The 18410-nt window shown below is 40.5% G+C and overlaps 1 protein-coding gene across 1 annotated transcript; it reads left to right on the forward strand.

The window, feature by feature from the left end:
* The first annotated feature begins 174 nt into the window (after positions 1-174).
* Positions 175-17994, forward strand: chatb (choline O-acetyltransferase b). Its single transcript, XM_030401139.1, has 15 exons — positions 175-409; positions 950-1063; positions 3506-3697; positions 4345-4463; positions 6769-6822; positions 6980-7160; positions 9062-9239; positions 9326-9495; positions 9569-9669; positions 9753-9878; positions 9958-10080; positions 10610-10751; positions 11003-11065; positions 12063-12200; positions 14942-17994. The coding sequence occupies exons 2-15, from the start codon at positions 1019-1021 to the stop codon at positions 15194-15196; spliced, it is 1887 nt and encodes a 628-aa protein (XP_030256999.1). The 5' UTR covers positions 175-409; positions 950-1018; the 3' UTR covers positions 15197-17994.
* Positions 17995-18410: the final 416 nt, after the last annotated feature.

Genomic DNA, 18410 nt, shown 5'->3' on the forward strand with positions numbered 1-18410 from the left:
AATATGTATATATATATATATATATATATATATATATATATATATATATATATATATATATATATATATATATATATATATATATATATCAAAATCATTAGATGTGGGTGGAGGTGGAGGAGGAGGAGGAGGGAGGATGAAGCAAGCTGTTAGATAATATGTTCCGCGAATGGATGTCGATGGGAGGAGTTTCTTGCCCCCCGGGGGGGGAAGGAAGGTAGACGCAAACACCTTCAGCATCTTTTTCCGAGGCGCGCTTTTAATGTGGAGCCACAGACCGTATGGCGAGGCGAGGGGACCGGGGAGCCGTCCGGAGTCCACACCGCGGCGGGGAGCCTCTCTCTACACTGACTTGGGATCTGATCATGTGAACTCCCGCCGCACTTCTCTGACCTCCTGCGCTGATCAGGTAAGACAACCTGCTTTCTCTTTTCTGCTCTCTTTTTCATATGATCACCTGTGTGGACGCCCCTCACAGCCAGATTCATCTGGAACAACTCACTTTTAAAGTCGAGTTTGAGCTGAGAGGAAAGTCTGAAAAGTTTCGTTTCCAATCAAACCAACTTGCATCAAGGATGAATCTTTTTTTTTTTTTTTTTTCCAGACATGAGCTCTGTTTTTTTTAAATCCAGAAATGCGTCCAAGAACTGCGCTGAAAACAAGCTCAGATTGCTTCCGTTTACTGGCTTATACGTGTGCACACATTTGTTTTAGTGAAAGAAAAAAAAAGAAGCTTTTAAGCATGAAATAGAGATGAAACGAGTTTTCGAGGCGCACACACCCCTCTGCAGAGGTGAGCGACGAGGCGCAGCTGGATCTCAAGGACACGCGGCGGTTCGCTTCACAGGCTGCACAACGATGAAGAATGGACGCTTCTTTTACACTCACTTCATTAATATTTGTAACGTTTTGTCACTTTTTATGCTTTTTTTTCCTTCTTTTTTCCAAGGCTGAGCAGTCCTCCACGCGTCTGTCACAGTGTTGTTTTGTCCTTTGAGGAGTGAACTGGGATGAAAACATGCCAATCTTGGAGAAAGAGACGAGCAGGGACCGAGACAGCCAGGTATGAACTCACTCCTCCTCCCATCACTTCACGTCCTCAGCTTTTTGCTGTTGTTGGGATGGTTTGTTGCTTGTTCGTGGTCCGCTGCACTGACACGCACCGGCCGCTAGGGGCGTAAATAACAGCGGGCCCTCATCTGCCATCTGACAGCGACGATGTAACTGAGTACATCTACTCAAGTACTCTGCTGAAGCGCAACTCTGAGGTCACTTGAGTATTTTTCCATTTTCTGCAGCTTTATACTTCTACTCCACTACGTTTATTGATAACTTTAGTTACCTGCTGACTTTTTGTCAGTAGGCAAAACAACAATCAGATCATTTTTCCTATCATAATAAGGAAAAATGCTGAATAAAATAATACTTAGATTTAATATCAGATACTGCATGACTTAGTAAGAAGTAATAACACAATATATTTACTTTTCACTACTTTTTTCAACACTGCAAGTACAAACTTATAAATTCGAGGTACTTGTACTTTAATTGAATATTTCTAATATTTTCAACTTCATACTTCTCAAGAGGCAAATGAATAGATTTCTGCTCCACTTCATGTGTCTGACAGCTTTAGGTAATAGTGACTTCTCAGATTACAGTTTGTCACAGTCTGTCCGTCTGGTGAAAACACATTCACCTCCAAGGTTGATGATTTTGAGTTTTTTTTCCTTTCAGTGAAGCAATGTGGATGCAAAATTCTCCAAACTTCTCGAGCTAAATCAACTTATTGGAAAATGTATCCACTGATATTCATTGTCACACATCTGAAGAGTAAAAAGTTGATGTTCTAGACTAGAGGAACATTGACAGCGACAACACACACACATGATTTATGTCTGTTATTTGAGTTTGATTGATTAGAGACAGCACAGCTTATCATACAGTCAAGTGTGAAACTTTCACTACAGCTCTCATCATCAGAATAGACACAGAAATACAAGAGACTAAACATTTCATTGCAGAAATTAGTTTGACTTTCAGTTTGTAAAGTGCTCCAGAGTTGACAGCTCGTAACAGAGACGGCTGATTGTTTGAATTTAGATCTATGATGTGTTTTCTTTTTCTTTTCATACCGTTCATCATGATCTTTCTTGCTCTGTTCCTTAGGTTTTTACTTTACCTGAGTTTTTACCATTTCCACTTCCTCTCCACTACAGTTTTACAGAGGCAAATATTGTACTTTTTTACTCCACTGCATTAGCTACTCGTTACATTGCAGATTACACGCTGCATCCGAGATTTTGAATTAATCTCTGGATGAAAATGACACTGATTCTAATCATCAGGAAGAGGCTGAATATGAGATCCAATAATTGATCAGTGACATATATTTATATACATAGATTTTGATTTTGATATCGGATACTTCAAGAATTATACATATGGGTGACCTCTACTTCTACTAAACTAATATGTTAACAGAATATCTTTACTCTTTACTTTTACTCAACTTTGACTTTTGGGCACTATAGCAGTTACTATTAGCTCTTACTCAAATATCTACAGCAGTAAAATGCAGCATACACATTAATATTAATCTAAATACATCATATATAATAACACAACACTGACAGGGAACATTTACTCCACAGTGAGTACTTTTAATTTTGATACTTTAAGTACATCTTGCCAATAATACAGGACTTTTACTTGCAATTGAATGTCTTTACAGTGTGGTATTAGTACGTTTACATAAGTGAAAGATCTGAATACTTCATCTGCACATAGTACTGTATCAAAAAACATCTACAACAGTAAAATGTAACATACACACTGATGCAATGGTAACTTTAATCCAAAAGACATCATATATTCTTTTATTATTATTATTTTTTTTTTTACATCACGCTGTAAAGTTTTGAATTCAGTCCTTTATTTGTACTGGAGTATTTTCAAGTTTGGTGCTTCAGCAAAGGATCCAAACGCAGTTTCAACTGCTGTACATAGTACTGTATTTTTTGTGCAGTCATTTAATGCACATACAAAGCCAGTGTTGCATTATATTATATAACTACTTAAGAGTGTGTATTTCTTAACTATGGCTCGATCCTTTCTACTTGGTTTTTCCAGGCTGATATTTTACATAATGCTGCACAGTTGTTTTGGAATTCCAACACAGGCACTGGTCAATATTAACACGTTGGGTTACTACCAGTGCCACTATGCAAATGTTCAAACATCAGACGGAAAAGATAATCAATTCACATTTTCCATCCTGAAAGAAAACAAGAGCGTTTAAGTTCCCACGAGACTGCCGGGACTGATAACACTCCAAGCATTTAAGATGAATTATTAACTCAGGGTTCTAATAATAAAACCAGAGAGGAAAGATGTGAGGGAATCACCCCGTTAACTAACGAACCCTCGGTGAATCACAGGAAAGACACAAAAAATGCTCAACAGCTGCGGTCCTGATACCAATCTGTTGTTTTCGCGACATCAGGTGCTGCCGAAGGTCCCCGTGCCCCCGCTGAGGCAAACCCTCGACACGTACTTGAAGTGCGTCCAACACCTGATCAAGGAGGAGCAATTTAAGAAGACTAAGGCCATCGTGGAGAAGTTTGGGGCCCCCGGAGGAGTCGGAGAGCTTCTACAGAAGAAGCTTTTAGAGAGGAGGGACAAGACGACCAACTGGGTAAAGTCTCAGCTCTTAAAAATTAAAAAGATGTGGATGCAGAGGCAGAAAAACAAGAAATTCCAGTCAGTTTTTCCTAAAATCAATAAAGATGTTTGTTTCCTGTGTGCCATTTTCTACGGTAATTTGAGAAACTCAATACAGTAGCTGTAAAATCAGTATCGTATCGTATCATTCATTATCAATACAATCCAAACTTAATTTGACTTTTAACAATATTTGCACTCAGCATCAGATTCGATTGTGTTTCTGTAATAATAATAATCGAATTCAGCATCTGCTCCATTTAATCTAAAAAAAAAAAAAGAATGAAAACTTCATCAGATCACGTCTCAAACATAACATATAACCCATTCCTAACAGAGTTGAATCCCCTGGCGATAAAAATTTATCTGAGCCTCTGTTCGTTCTTCGTCGCCTCAATCTCTCCCCCCGTGTCTGGCTGATCGCTCAGTCCACAGCTCATCCAGCTCGGTGAAATCTATCAGGCTCCCACTCCCACGCCGACTCTCTCCCCACTCTCCGTTTCATCTGGCAGTGATGCACTGTAATGGCTTTTTACGCCACTGCACACAGGTCCCAACTCTGAGAGTAATAACTTGAGTTGAAAATAAAAACTGCTTAACGATCCCTGTGTTTTCATTTAGGTGTACGACTACTGGCTGGAGGACATGTATTTGAACAACAGGTTGGCCCTGCCAGTCAACTCCAGTCCTGTCATGGTCTTTCCTAAGCAGACGTTCAGGAATCATAATGATGTCCGTGGGTATGTGCTGTACCTTTGCTTCTGCTATGTGTTTAAAGTTCCCTCACCTTCCTCTGCTGTGATGCACCAGAGACTCTAATGATGGTGTTTCTCTGACAAAAACTGACGGTGCGGGTCAATGAGAAGAGCAACTCAAGACAAAACCTGATACTAACTCACCTTTTACCGAATAAACAGCCACCACAATATGTAAGACATTATGATAAATACGTAACTGCAAGAGACCATTTAAATTAAGACAATCGTGTCTGGTAGAAGACAATGTTGCGGTAACTAGAATGACACTCAGTAGAACGTATACCTCCACCAAGACCCCACAGGCCCCTTTAATTCAGTCAAGCTTAATCCAGTCACTAACAGACACCAGATGCCAAAATACACCTGGATTTTTTGATCGAGATCGAGATGTGTTATTCCCTGAGAAATAAAATTGAAAAATGTCAGGAAAAAGTCTTTTATCACCATGTTTAAAATAAGTGACCCTGGATTCCATTATCCAGATCCGCACCAAACCTTAAGGGGGTCTATTCTGGGTCAAGACTCGGCTTATATTCAAGTTTCGTGGAAATCCATTCAGTAGTTTTTGAGTCATCCTGATCACAAACCAACACAAGCATAACCCATTTGGTGGAGGGAAAATAATCAGGTTGCGGATTGAGTCACAGGAAAAGGAAGATTGTTAAGGAACAGCTTAAACAATTATTCGATTACTGCAACAGTCGCAGAATAATTCCTCTGATAGACCAGTTGTATTAGTTGGAAACCCTCTTTTCTCCAACGCTGCTGTTTCCTCGTGCCTGCAACTGAAAGCAATGAAATAGAGTTTGACACACTCTCTCGATCAATTTGGGACAGGTAGGAGATCTCAGACTTAAGTATGGATGGATATCGTTATGATTTTATTAGTTCTGCTCCTGTTTTATTGATACTTCTTACTGTATCTGTTCAGTTCTCTATCGATACTCTTGGTTCTTTTTAATGATAGCACGCCGGAAAACAAACAAACAAAAGGTTTGTTTTCCGGAATTGCTATCATTAAAAAGAACCAAGACTATCGATAAAGAACTGAACAGATGTCAAAAAGTAAATAATATACCCAGCATTAGGTTACTGAGTAAAGATAAGAATGAATGAAGAACATATACATCAGTCAGTATCAGTCCTCCTCCCTCTGCCGATGTGATTCACTGCCTGCGGGCACCACTGGTAGAGAGAGGACGTTTAATAAGTTACATCAAAAAGTTAAAAAGTACAGATAAAAGAACCGTTAACGTCAGATCGTATGAATACTACAGGCTTTAATGATTTATCCCCGGGGCCCCATGCTGGGTTTCTGTACCAATCCCAACAACATAAATGCAAGAAGTTCCATAAAAAAATGTAAACCAAAATTTTTCTTTCAGTGAGTAGAAATAGAGAATAATTAGTGTCTACCATTTGTGTACATATATTACATCCAACAGACACATTAAAACACATTTACATAAAAAAACAACAACAGAAGACATGTTAAAGGAGCCTCAAAAGTCACGTGTAACTCCCAGAATGCACTGAACAAAAACAGAAACTTGGTTTGCAGCTGCTTGTGTTACGTTCCCATGAAAACCGGTGCGAACAGCCACTAAACACGAGAACTTTCCAGTAGATACAGCATATCGTTCGGTTCCTCGGTTACGTTCTCCCCCAGCAGGCTTGAAATTAAGATCCGAACCACTGACGTGAAGAAGATCCCTGGGCTTCATCTCTCCCCCTCAAACGTCTGAAATGTTATTAAATGAGCCGTGCTCCAACCAGACATTGCACCAGTCCCCCTCCAGCCCTGTAACTCAGCATTAGCTTTTGTCAGCTCGTGCCGTGCTAACTGAATATTTCCCAGAGCGGCCCCCGAAGCTGCTAATCCACTGACACGCGCACTCATTAGATTGGGAGCGACAGGACCAAGCTCTCCGCAGAGACCCGCTAGTCAGGACTCGTTTAGGGGTGTGGTGCGCCGCGGCTGCCTCCTCCGTATTGATCTGGCTATGAACGTAATAACACTGAGACAAATGACACACAACATGAGACCTGACAGGGCTCTGTGTTTGCCCACACCGCCCACTCACACATACACACTGCCTCTCTCCCTCTCTCTCTCTCTCCAACACAGACAAACACACACAGCTCGCCCACTGTATCCTAGTAATTTACCGTAATGTGATTACTGTCAGTCCTTCGGGAGTATCTAATTATAATCCCTTTGCTGCGTATTGTCCTGCACACTCTGCTCTCCGTTTTCTTTAATTTCAACCTTTCTCGCTCCTTTAAGATTCGCCGCTCGCCTCATCAGAGGAGTGCTGGACTACAAGGCCCTCGTCGATGCGTAAGTTCAACCTGTAATAGATTACCTGTCACGCCCCCTCCCCCCCTCCATGTCCTCCGCCACAGATGAAAAACAAAGTGTGAGCGTGAGAGTCCTCAGAGGTCATGTGATGTGTGATGTGTGTGTGTGTGTGTGTGTGTGCGTTGATGTCTCTCAGACGAGCGCTGCCAGTGGATTTTGCTCGGGGCCAGCTATCCGGGACCCCTCTGTGCATGGAGCAGTACTACCGCCTCTTCAGCTCCTACAGATACCCGGGGCTGAAGACAGACACGCTGAAGGTCCAGACAAGCGCGGCCTCCTCGGCGCCGGAGCACATCATAGTGGCGTGCAAGAACCAGGTCAGGACGCCCAGCCTCTGAGGAGACTCAGTCAGGCTTCAGTCCCGTCTGTCTCAGAGAAAATAAGAGTGAATGTAGAGTGAGAGTTAAATACGTCACATCAGACATAAACTCTGACTTTAATCCTTCATCAGATTTCAATGAATAGGAGATACAAAAGACATATTATTCATTCTGTCGAGGTGCCATCTTTAAAAGTAATGTGCCACGGACGGGGAAATTAACTAGTCAACATCCTCAAACCTTCACACTTTATCAGTCCTAAATATAAGATGTATTGTTCACTGACAGGCAGTAAAAATGAAGTGCTTTCACTTAAAAAAATAAATAAAACGCTGAATTACGAAGGCAGTGAAACACCAAAGCCGTATTGTGACATCGATAATGTTTCAGTCAAACGTGCAGCTCTACGAGGCAGGATAAACAATGAGACTTCTGTTCCTAGGTAAGCATTTGACTGATTCAAGCCCTGAGTTTGAATGGCTGCATTGCTATCTACGGATGTTCAGGTGTCTATTTGGATATTTAAACTAACAAATACTGTGGAATGCTCATATTTGTACATCATCTATCCCTCTCTGAACACAAGAGAAGCTCCAGCAGAGTCTATCAGAGGACTCAAACAGACTCATTTAATAGAGAGTCTTCTTTCACAATTCGCAACCAGACTTTCCCAGCATCCTTGTTATTCTTTTAGCAAGTTTCAGTTCTCTGCAGGACCTTCCTATAAAACTGTACTGACTCAAACAAGAGTATCCCCTCCTCAATCATCACTGACGACCTTCTAGAAGCTGGGGTGTCTGAGGCGCCTGTTTTCTTATTTTGCTGTGCTCAGGACGTTTCTGGGTGTCAAACTCTGGGTGGTAGGGTGAAGCCCCCAGCCGATTAAAAGCACGAGGTGTGGGCTCTGTGCAGATTTTAGCAACCAGGTTCCATCGCCGTCTCCGTCTCTCTCCTCTTCTCTGTATGTGATTCTCCTCAACGGACAGGATGAAGCCCTGGGCTTTGGCTGAATTAACACACGCTTCATACTGCAGGGTTGTGCGGAGGTGTGGGCATGTTTATTTGTTGCTGTAGAATGAAATTAATCAGAACGTTTTAGCTCTCTGATTCACTGCCCTGTCCGCTCTCTTCATCCGCACTCTTGCTCGCTGCTAAACCGTCGGCGCTCTCTCGGTCTCGTTGAGCCGAGGAGGAGGAGGAGGGCCAAATCCAGCATAGTATACCAGATGCTTTGCTTAGGTTTCAGGTAACTGGTGCACGTATACGTTGATGTAGATTGTACAAGTCACAGAAGCTCAATCCGCAATATGTGTTTCTCAACCGATGATCATTTTGAATATGAAAATGCAGGTTTAATTCAGTATTTACAAATGTAGTGGCTGTCCAGTTGACTAAGACCACACCAGCCCATTACTGTAATCCCATTTCGTTTTCTCCAAATCCTCTACACAGATTCCCATAAAGGCATAAAAAAAAAACCTGCCGCCAACATCTGCAGCTCCAAGGCCTCTATTTTAATTACATTAATCTCACAGATTGTGCCTTTAACTGATCGCAGAAAAAAAAGGGCAGAGCAGGGGCTTTCACCTGGAAGAGATTCTGGGAATGATCACTCCGTGGCACATAAGGGCCCATCCCTATGGAGATGCAGGCAGTTAACTTAATTACAGCTGATCGAATCCGTCACTTTAAGAGCTTCCTTGAGTCGCACGTTTTGCTGATCGCTGCATAGGAGCCATATTTTAGGCAGCTATCGGCTGAATTTAGTCCTTACCATTATTTTCTCTGTGGGAATAACAGCAGGCAAGGGCGCATTTAAGCGCGAGCATTCGCAATGAGCTGATGCAGTGGAATGGTTAAGGAGCACGTGCTCTCTGCAATCTGTTTTTCCTCGCTAGTTTTTCGTGTTGGATGTAGTCGCAAACAGCAAGCAGCTCAACGAAACGGAGATCGTATCCCAGCTGGAGAAAATCATGAAAATGGCCGACAACGCTGAAGAGAGACTCCCCCCCGTTGGCATCCTGACATCAGATGGGAGGACAGAATGGGCCCAAGCCAGAGACTTACTAACGAAAGGTCTCAACTTAAACAATTGTCAATTTCACACCACTTTGAGAAGTTTCAGACACCTTGAATCACACGTAAATCTCTCCTTTATCCAGATCTAACCAACAGGGATTCTCTGGCCCTGATCGAGAGCTGTTTATGCGTGGTGTGTCTGGATGAGCCCTGTGGTCTGGAGCCCAGAGACACCACCAGGGCCCTGCTGATGCTACACGGTGGCGGCCGTGAGAAGAACGGCGCGAACCGCTGGTACGACAAATCGATGCAGGTGGGACCACTTTTCGAGTCACTTCACATCCTCCACGAACGTAGAGCTTTTTATCTAATCCCTCTTCTCTCAGTTTGTCGTAGGAATGGACGGGGTATGTGGGGTCGTGTGCGAGCATTCGGCCTTCGAGGGAATAGTTCTGGTGCAGTGCTCCGAATACGTGATGAAATACATGTAAGACAGTCACTGAATATTGTTGTTGGATCTATCCTGATGTGGCAAACAGTGAAGGGAGTTCTGATGTTGTCCCGAAACAGGACGGGAAGTCCGTCCAAGATGGCAAGAGCCAGCGTGAGAGAGCTTCCCCCTCCGAGAAGGCTGCTCTGGAAATGTAACCCACACATCCATAGACTCATAGCAGCGTCTGGAGACAGACTGCAGAGGCAAGACAATCAAGTTAAAACCCTAACCCCAATGTTCAAATAAGCCTTTTCTAATGTGTCGTGTGCTTTGCTCCTTCAGGCTGGTGAATAATCTCGACATGGATGTTTTCACGTTCAAAGACTACGGGAAGGAATTCATCAAGAAACAGAAGATGAGTCCAGATGCGTTCATACAAGTCGCCTTGCAGCTCGCATTTTACAAGTAAAGTACATTCAAACTTTTGATAATAGATTTTAAATCATATTACACCTTTTATCCAAAAATGCAAGAAGTGCTTCACGACAAAGAAATTACGTGCACCAGGTATCAGTGGACTCAAGGGGGGTGATGGTGGGTAAAACATGATAAAGTGCCCTCTGGGGTGCCCATCCAATGGACAAACTGCGGTGAAGTGCCCTCTCCTCACTATGAATATGTCACCGCTTTCTTGCCCACCACTGGCACCGAGTGCTTCACATAAAAAAAGACGGATTGAACATAAAAATAGGGACGGACAGTTAATGTTAAATAAGATGGAAGGTACAACCCACTTATACTGAAAGTAAAAATAAGATAAAGATGCATAAAAACAGGCATAGAATGTCACAATAAATGTAAAATAAGAGGGAAATTAAAACCCACTTGTAATAATAGAACAAGTAAGATCAACAGAGGTTAAAACAGAGCGCTATTTTATGAAATATCACATAAAATGCTGTCATTGCCCTGATTCTGTCCCTCGTACACTCAGGTGCAGGGGAAGGCTCGTGTCCACCTACGAGAGTGCCTCCATCCGGCGTTTCCAACAAGGTCGGGTCGATAACATTCGCTCTGCCACCCCCGAGGCCCTGGCCTTTGTGAGGGCCATGACAGACGAGAGGGCCACTTTCACCGTGAGTCATTTTTCTCACTTTGACCCCCAATTACGGAGCAACTCCCACATTACTGCCCATCGCACCTGCTTAAATGTAACAGGTGCGAGCAAGCGCTCCTCTCTCCCCCCATTCCAACACATGATGTCTCTGCAGGTTTAAAAGGTCTGAGAAGAAGGAATTCACCTGGCTGTCCTCCTCTCTTTTTGTAAAACGTGAGAAATGCCCAGTTTTTTGTTTGTTCTCTGAATTATTTTTCACTTTTCCAACAGGATGCAGAGAAAAGTAAAAGACTGAGGGATGCGATAAATGCCCAGACGAATTACACAATTGCTGTAAGTGTTTTAAACCGTTATTTTTACTTTTGATACATTATTGTGACAGTCAGGATTGAAATGTAAACAACTAAACATGATATAAATATATATATATAAATATTGCTCCATCCAAAATATCTAAATTCAGATCATGTATAGGAAGGAATAAGAGAGTTCGTGTCTGTAGCCCCCATTTCTACCAAATCAGCTGTTGTTCTTCTTCTGTGGTTTCTATTAAAGATTCTTAGAACTTTGAAGCTAGGGAACCGGCCAACATTTACGCCAGTTCTGAACAGAACCATTATAATCATGGATGCGTCATCAACAAAAGGCAGAAAAGGGACATCAATAGTAAATATGAAGCCCCAGTGAGGACACAAGTTAGCCTAGCTTAGCACAAAGACTGCAAACAAATGGAAACAGCTAGCCTACCAACGCCTTGAGAGTTCACAAATTAGCACATGACACCTAATTTGTTAAACTGAAGATTAAAAACACAAATTTGTGGGTTTTGTCAACAACTTCTTGGCCAGACATAATGACTCGGTGGCATCTCACCCTCACCATGAAGTTTCCAGGCAACCAGAAGAGACAGCAGGAAGTCATTACACCTCGCTACGAGGTAGTCCACCACATAACTCCCCCGTGGGTTTTTATATTTCAAGCAAACATGATATAACAGATTAATTGATGAGTTTTATAGCTGTTGGTAGTTTTATTTTTCCTGCCATCCAGTCTTCATGCAAAGCTAAGCTAACGTCTCCAGGCTGGAGCTTTGTAGTTAAGGTGAGAGTGGTATTGATCTTCTCATCTAACTCACAGCAAGACAGCTTATAAGCGTGTTTCCCAAATTGGTTGCAAGGTGTTTGTTCCATCATCTGTTGCGTAGGGTGGCAGACATTCTCAGCTCAACCTGAATTGATATTTCTTACAATAGATATTGACCAGTCCAACTTCAGCCTAACAAGGGCTTCTGTGTTAATATTGTGGTTAAAAATAAGTTATCATCTTTCAGGCTATTACAGGAATGGCTATAGACAATCATCTCCTTGGGCTTCTGAAGATCGCAAAGGATCTGAATATGGAGAAGCCCGAGATCTTCTGTGACGAGACGTATCTGGCCAGTAACCAGTTCATCCTCTCTACCAGTCAGGTAACACCTGATCCCATTCTCATGAGCCTTTGCTCTTTTATATCTACACATATACTTTCCCAGAACCCTGTCTGATCTAATTCCACATCCGCCTTGTCTCAGGACAGGAAACTGGGATGAAAAGAGGGATGAAAAGAGATAAATGAATTGGCTTTTTAGAGTTATCATTAAATGTAGATAGAGAATACAAAGGAGACACTGTTGAGGACATACTGGTGCTGATTTGGCTGTTTTGCATATTATCCATTCATAACCTCAAGTCAAAAGACCTTCAGTCATTGCAACAGAAATAAATATACAGGGCATCGGATGATAAGATTCCTATTTAAGATGTTAAAGGGAGATATAGTTCTTGGAGCCCAGAGTTGTTCCACTCACGAAATTGTTGTAGTTTCTCCAGCAACTTTAGAGGCACAAGTGTAGTCAGCACTAAACTGTATAGGCAGTAGAGAAGCAAGTGCAAACAGCTGAGCCGGAGAGACTTACTAAACTCTTCTGAGGTCATTCTGAACAGGAACTGAGACTGCAAAAGTGCAACCCAACTTGAGAAAATACACAGGACTAATTAAAAAATATTTAGTTTACGCTGGTGTTTGGGATCCTCACCGAAGGCTCTGTGCTTCCTTTCGCAGTCTTTTTTAATTGGAGACCCTGCCAGACTCATCCCCAGCCCTCAAGTCGCTTAAAATAATATATTATCTCACTTACACAAGTTGCTCAAGGCAGCCGTACATAACAGTAGAATACATGCAGTCACTAAACTATAAATAAGACATTCTGAGAACCCAACAGCTGCATTATTATAAGAGCATCTGCTGTTTATCGAAGCAAAATCAAAGTGGTAACGTGTAAAATTTCGTGGTCATCCATGACATTTTAACAAAAATAAATCTCGCTAGAGCTGCAACAAATAGTCAATACATTGATTAGTCTATCAAGAGAAAATAAATCGATTGGCTGTTTCTCAAGCAAAAGCGCCAAACGTTTGTTGGTTCCAGTTCCCTAAATGTGAGAATTGGCTGTTTTTGTTTGTCATTCACAACAGTAAATGAAGAGTCTTTGGGTTTTTTGACTGTTGGTTGGACTAAAGAAGCATTTTGAAGGCATCACTTTGAACTCTCTTTAAACACATTTTTTTTTTTATAATCAGTAATTTTTATTGTTTTAGAACAAGAGACAAGACAACACGCCAGATAGTCATCAACCCAAGGCTACAAGAAAAGAGACAAGACACAAACAATAAAAAGGGAAAACAATATTACACAATTAAACAAAAAACAAATCTAACTCTGCAGACACAGACTGGATAACAAAAGAATTAACAATGCAAAATATCAGTAGGTAATTGAAAATTTAATTAAATTAAAAATGACAAAAAGACAGACATTCATATGCATTCGCACATATGTAACTATACTTTGGCAGATGTGTAGACAGTTAAGCAGCATATATCACAATTCAAAATAATTTCTTAAAAATTTGAGCTGGTCTGTTGTTACCTAGTTATATTGAGGACCTTTGAAAAAGGAGATGTAATTCCCCCACTTAGCAGTGTATTTATCTACCTGATTAGTCAACCTAAAGGAAAGGCGCTCATATGCGGCCACAATACCAAGTTGAGAAAACCATATCCTGACTGACGGCAGGGAGGTCGCTTTCCATTCTGTCACAATAAGTTTTCTCCCCAACATAAGGGATGTCTGGACCCAGTCTGCCTGTGACACAGGAAGATGTTTCAAAGGGAGAGGGTCACCAAGTACAAACAAATTCGGGCAGAATGGAATATCTAATTTGAAGATAATTTTTATATTCTCATGGATAGCAGTCCAACATTTTTGTACTACAGAGCAGGACCACATCATATGGAAAAAAGTGCCAACACCCAACCCGCACCTCCAGCAGTTTGGGCTGTCTCTTAATTTCGCCCTAAATAACCTTGAGGGGAACGAGTATACCTGTTTATTATTTTAAACTGTGCTAGTCTAGTTCTGAGTTCCCAAGATCATTTTTGTATTGTTCTTCAAAATGTTATTCCATTCCTGCGCAGTGAAAGATCCGTCTCCAAACACATTTTTTTTTTTACCTTTTAAGGACTAAATGATCAATTAAATATGAAACGAATCAGCAGATATATCGATAATCCTTAGTTGCAGCCCTGGATTTAACGAGAGAGGTGATTCAATCCGCACCGTGCTCATTACAAGTTCACCATCTCAACATTTTGTGTCTGCTGGTAAACATGAACTGATGCATTTCACATCTGTAAAAACTCGACCACGAAAAACTTTTCAATCGAGAAATGTTAACACGATTTAGACTGAAAGATTTGTACAGAAGTCGTTGCTTGTGGTGAGATGTGAAATGTAAAACTCTAATCTCTTGAGTAGAAAATCTTATTTAGAGCTCAGTCTATTAATTGTTCAACAGAAAATGTATCTTTTAGATCATGTATACAGAAAAATGACACATTTGCTGGTTCCAACTTGTGCAATGTGGGGACTTGCTGCTTCGTCTGTTTTATATAATTGCAAATGCAATATCTTTTTTGGTTTTGGACTGTTGATTGAACAAAAAAAGATGAAGACATCACCCATCTTTTTTGTGCCCTGGGAACATGTTTCTATACTAAATTATCAATTAGTGAAAGAAGGAGCAGATCAAAATCATTGGCTGCAGCCCTTATCTGATACTTTATCCTCAAATACTCCTGGCTAACCCAGACTGTGTCTTCTTCTATCCAGGTCCCAACCACAGTGGAAATGTTCTGCTGCTACGGCCCGGTGGTGCCCAACGGCTATGGCGCCTGTTACAACCCGCAGTCAGACCACATCATCTTCTGCGTGTCTAGTTTCTGGGAGAACACAGAGACAAGCTCGGCCGTCTTCGTCAAAGCCCTGAACGAGGGCCTGCAGGAAATCAGGGACCTGTGCAATAGAAGCAGCGCCGCGGCTCCTAAAGCGGCTCATAGCGGCCAGGGAGCCCGGCCAGCCTCATAAATCAGGGAAGTAAGCCATACTTAGACTTAGTCTGTAGACTCAGTAGTTACGAGGCCTTAGTGTGTCTTTGTCGTCTGTGCAATAGTGTTACTTTAACAACAAAACAAGCCTTAAATATTATATATATACATAAATATATTCTGTAAATACTCAAAAAATGTGAATGAAACCTGGAAAACTTTTTATTTTTCGATGTGTGTAGACATTAGAATGATTTGGGGTCCGGTAATGACCCAGAGTGACTCGGTAGACTGAGATTAACTGGTCTGCTACCTTTAGGAAACTGAAGCCATGCCCGCTTTGTAGCACTGATGTGAGGGACAACTGTCCTCTGTCAGAGAGTGAGCACTCGGACTAATAATTATACCCAAAAAAAGTTGACTTTGGATATTTAATTACATGTTGCCATCTATTTTGATCAAATAAGTTCACTGTTAAGTTAACGCAACAGTTTTTCTATTAAGTTCAATCAATGAGAACAAATGAAATATCTTAGCCTGATAAGTAATTTAAATTGATGCATACTGATCTTAACTGAATCTTGCGTGTTTATTCACTTATAACATTTAACGTTAAAGCAGCTCTGTGGAACATCTGTGTTGTTCATGAAGCCAGTTGGGTTTTTAACTATACAGGGTGGAAGTAACTGATTACAACTGCTCAGTTACTTTAGCTAAGTAAGTACTTTTATGGGTATTAATTTCCAAGTATTCAATTCTACTTGTACTTAAGGTACACATCACATCATCTTATCTGCTTAGTTACCTCTAAAATCATAATCAAGTGCTGAGTACAATTTTAAATTATAAAACGTGTCACCTAAAGGCTCTCCTATCACAAATGGACCAATGAAAACCCTGACATACTGGCCAAAAAACCTCCAAAATCTTCATCTTTTAGAGAAACAGAAACCCCTTCCATTGAATTCCTGCGTTTGATGATGGTTAAAAAGTAACTAACACTATGAGTGGAGTTTAAAGAGAATACATTGTACTTTTTTACTTTAAGTGTTATTTTAAGACCAGCAGTTTAACTTGTCATTGAGTAAAATGTCAGTAATGTAACTGTATTCTTACTGGAGTACATAAAAGTTATTCATTTAAAACGGGTTATTCTGTCTTTTAGTTATGTAGTTATTTAATTAATGCACATTGACTTCACATGAGAGAAAATCTTTGCATTAAATGTGACCCTTTAAATTGAATGTCTCTAATAGCATTAAATGGAAAACACACATGTAATCAGAATACTCAAAGTCAGTGTTTGAAGCATGATTATTTTTCTCAAGTGAATCAACTGAGTGATCCTATTGTATATGTTACACACATAGAATAGAAATATACGGGACAAAATTATGTAAAAAGAAAAAAAATACGTACAGTATATAAAGTGTAAGTGACTTATAACAATCATGACATCCTGTAAATGTGATCCTGCCAACACATGTGACTTTGTGTGTTGAACAAACTGGATCAGTTGTACTGTAAGATCCATTTTAAATGTGCTAAAAGTTGTTTTCATGACATTTCTTGAAACCACTGACGCCATACAGTTGCCAAAGAGGTTGTGTGTATGTGACGTCTGTCTGTTGAGGCACTTTAAACATATTTCTACAAAAGATATATGAATGAATAACTGCACTGTAAACATAGAGGACGGGTTATGAATAACGTGTGCAGAGGGAAAGCATATGTGATATGGTTTCAGTGGCACATTTGAAGTCATCCTGTCGTACTGTATGTGCTCTATATTATAGCAATAGTTAATAGGTGTAGGGTGTTATGAACAGTGTTCATCTATAAATCCAGTTGTGACTGAGGCAAACCACTGTGTTCCTGTGTACTGAAGTGCTTTTTATTTGCACTTAGGGGTAGAATGAGGGTTAGTGACGTAGGTACTATGTGCAATAACACTATAGAAAGTCTGTGAGGGTACATGTGCAATTTGAGTCAAATCATTAGATGCATGGAGCTTACGTAATAGGAAATAAATCATAGTTGCTGTTTTTTCATATACAGAAATATCGGATACATCATGCATGTTTTGGTCAAGAATGTCCGTTCAAAGTGTTTCCTGCACGAGTCTTAGTTCGGTCTGTGGTGGTTCGTGTTACAGCCAATCGAATCAGTGTGGTCTTTTGCGGTCGTTACGTGAGGGTAGCTGTCCACTCTTTATTCGTTGTGTGTCTATGTATCATCAGCCAAAGTGAATGTGAAGCCGCGAAGATCAAGAAAAGAACCATCAGCGACGCACACGCATGCTTGTTCTTACATATTAACTGTATTTTTTATATATGTTCATCGTGTGAAAGGCTAAATGAAGATGTAGTAAAAATACTTATGAAGTACACGTAAAATGCCTTAAAAATAAAAGTGATGCAAACAGTTTTCCAGTATTCCTGCCAGATGTAATATCCTATAAATGTTTAATGTTCTGTTTCTAGTTGGTGTTCGCTGTCTAAAGAATGTAATATTTATCATGTCTCACTCATAAAGAGTAACTGATGTTCCCTGAGGAAATCCAGCTGTTATATGTATTGCAAAGTATTAACGTGGCTTGAAAAATTATGTGTGAAACGTCACTGACAGGGAGAATATTGTGATATATTAAGATATTTATTAAATGAATGTTCAGTGAAAACTCAAATGTTTATCATTATGAAAAAAGAAAACAAAAGGCTACTTTATTTTTTCAAGGCCACAACATTATTTTGCTGATGGAAGACAATTTAATCTGTAATAAAGTTGTCATGTAGCAAAAACTGATACTCAGAAATAAAGTGAACTTCAACCGATCAACTCTCACAGTGTCTGTGTTTTCTGTTATGGACGAAGCTCCATCTAGCTCATTTTCTTTAATATATGGTTCTTGAAATTTGTTTGGTGGAACAGTTTTAATGGCTGTAGAAATAACGCCATCACAATGAAATCAAATAAATGTTGTGTTTGTTTACTTTGTGTAATCTGGTGCGTTACTGCACATAGAGCCACAACTGAAACAGAATTAATCTGCTGATTATTTTCAAGATTCATCGTTCAGTTTAGAAAATGTAAAAACATCTTGAGAAATGCTCAGCACAATTTCCCAGAACCCAAAGAGACGTCTTCAAATTGCTTGTTCCCAAACCCAAACCCAAAGACTCTTCTTCTGCTGTCATGAATGACAAAAAAAAAGAGCAGCAAGTCCTCACGTTTAAGAAGATGGCACATATAAA

The sequence above is a fragment of the Sparus aurata genome, chromosome 20 (genome assembly GCF_900880675.1).
Source record: "Sparus aurata chromosome 20, fSpaAur1.1, whole genome shotgun sequence".
In the NCBI taxonomy this organism is placed as follows: domain Eukaryota; kingdom Metazoa; phylum Chordata; class Actinopteri; order Spariformes; family Sparidae; genus Sparus; species Sparus aurata.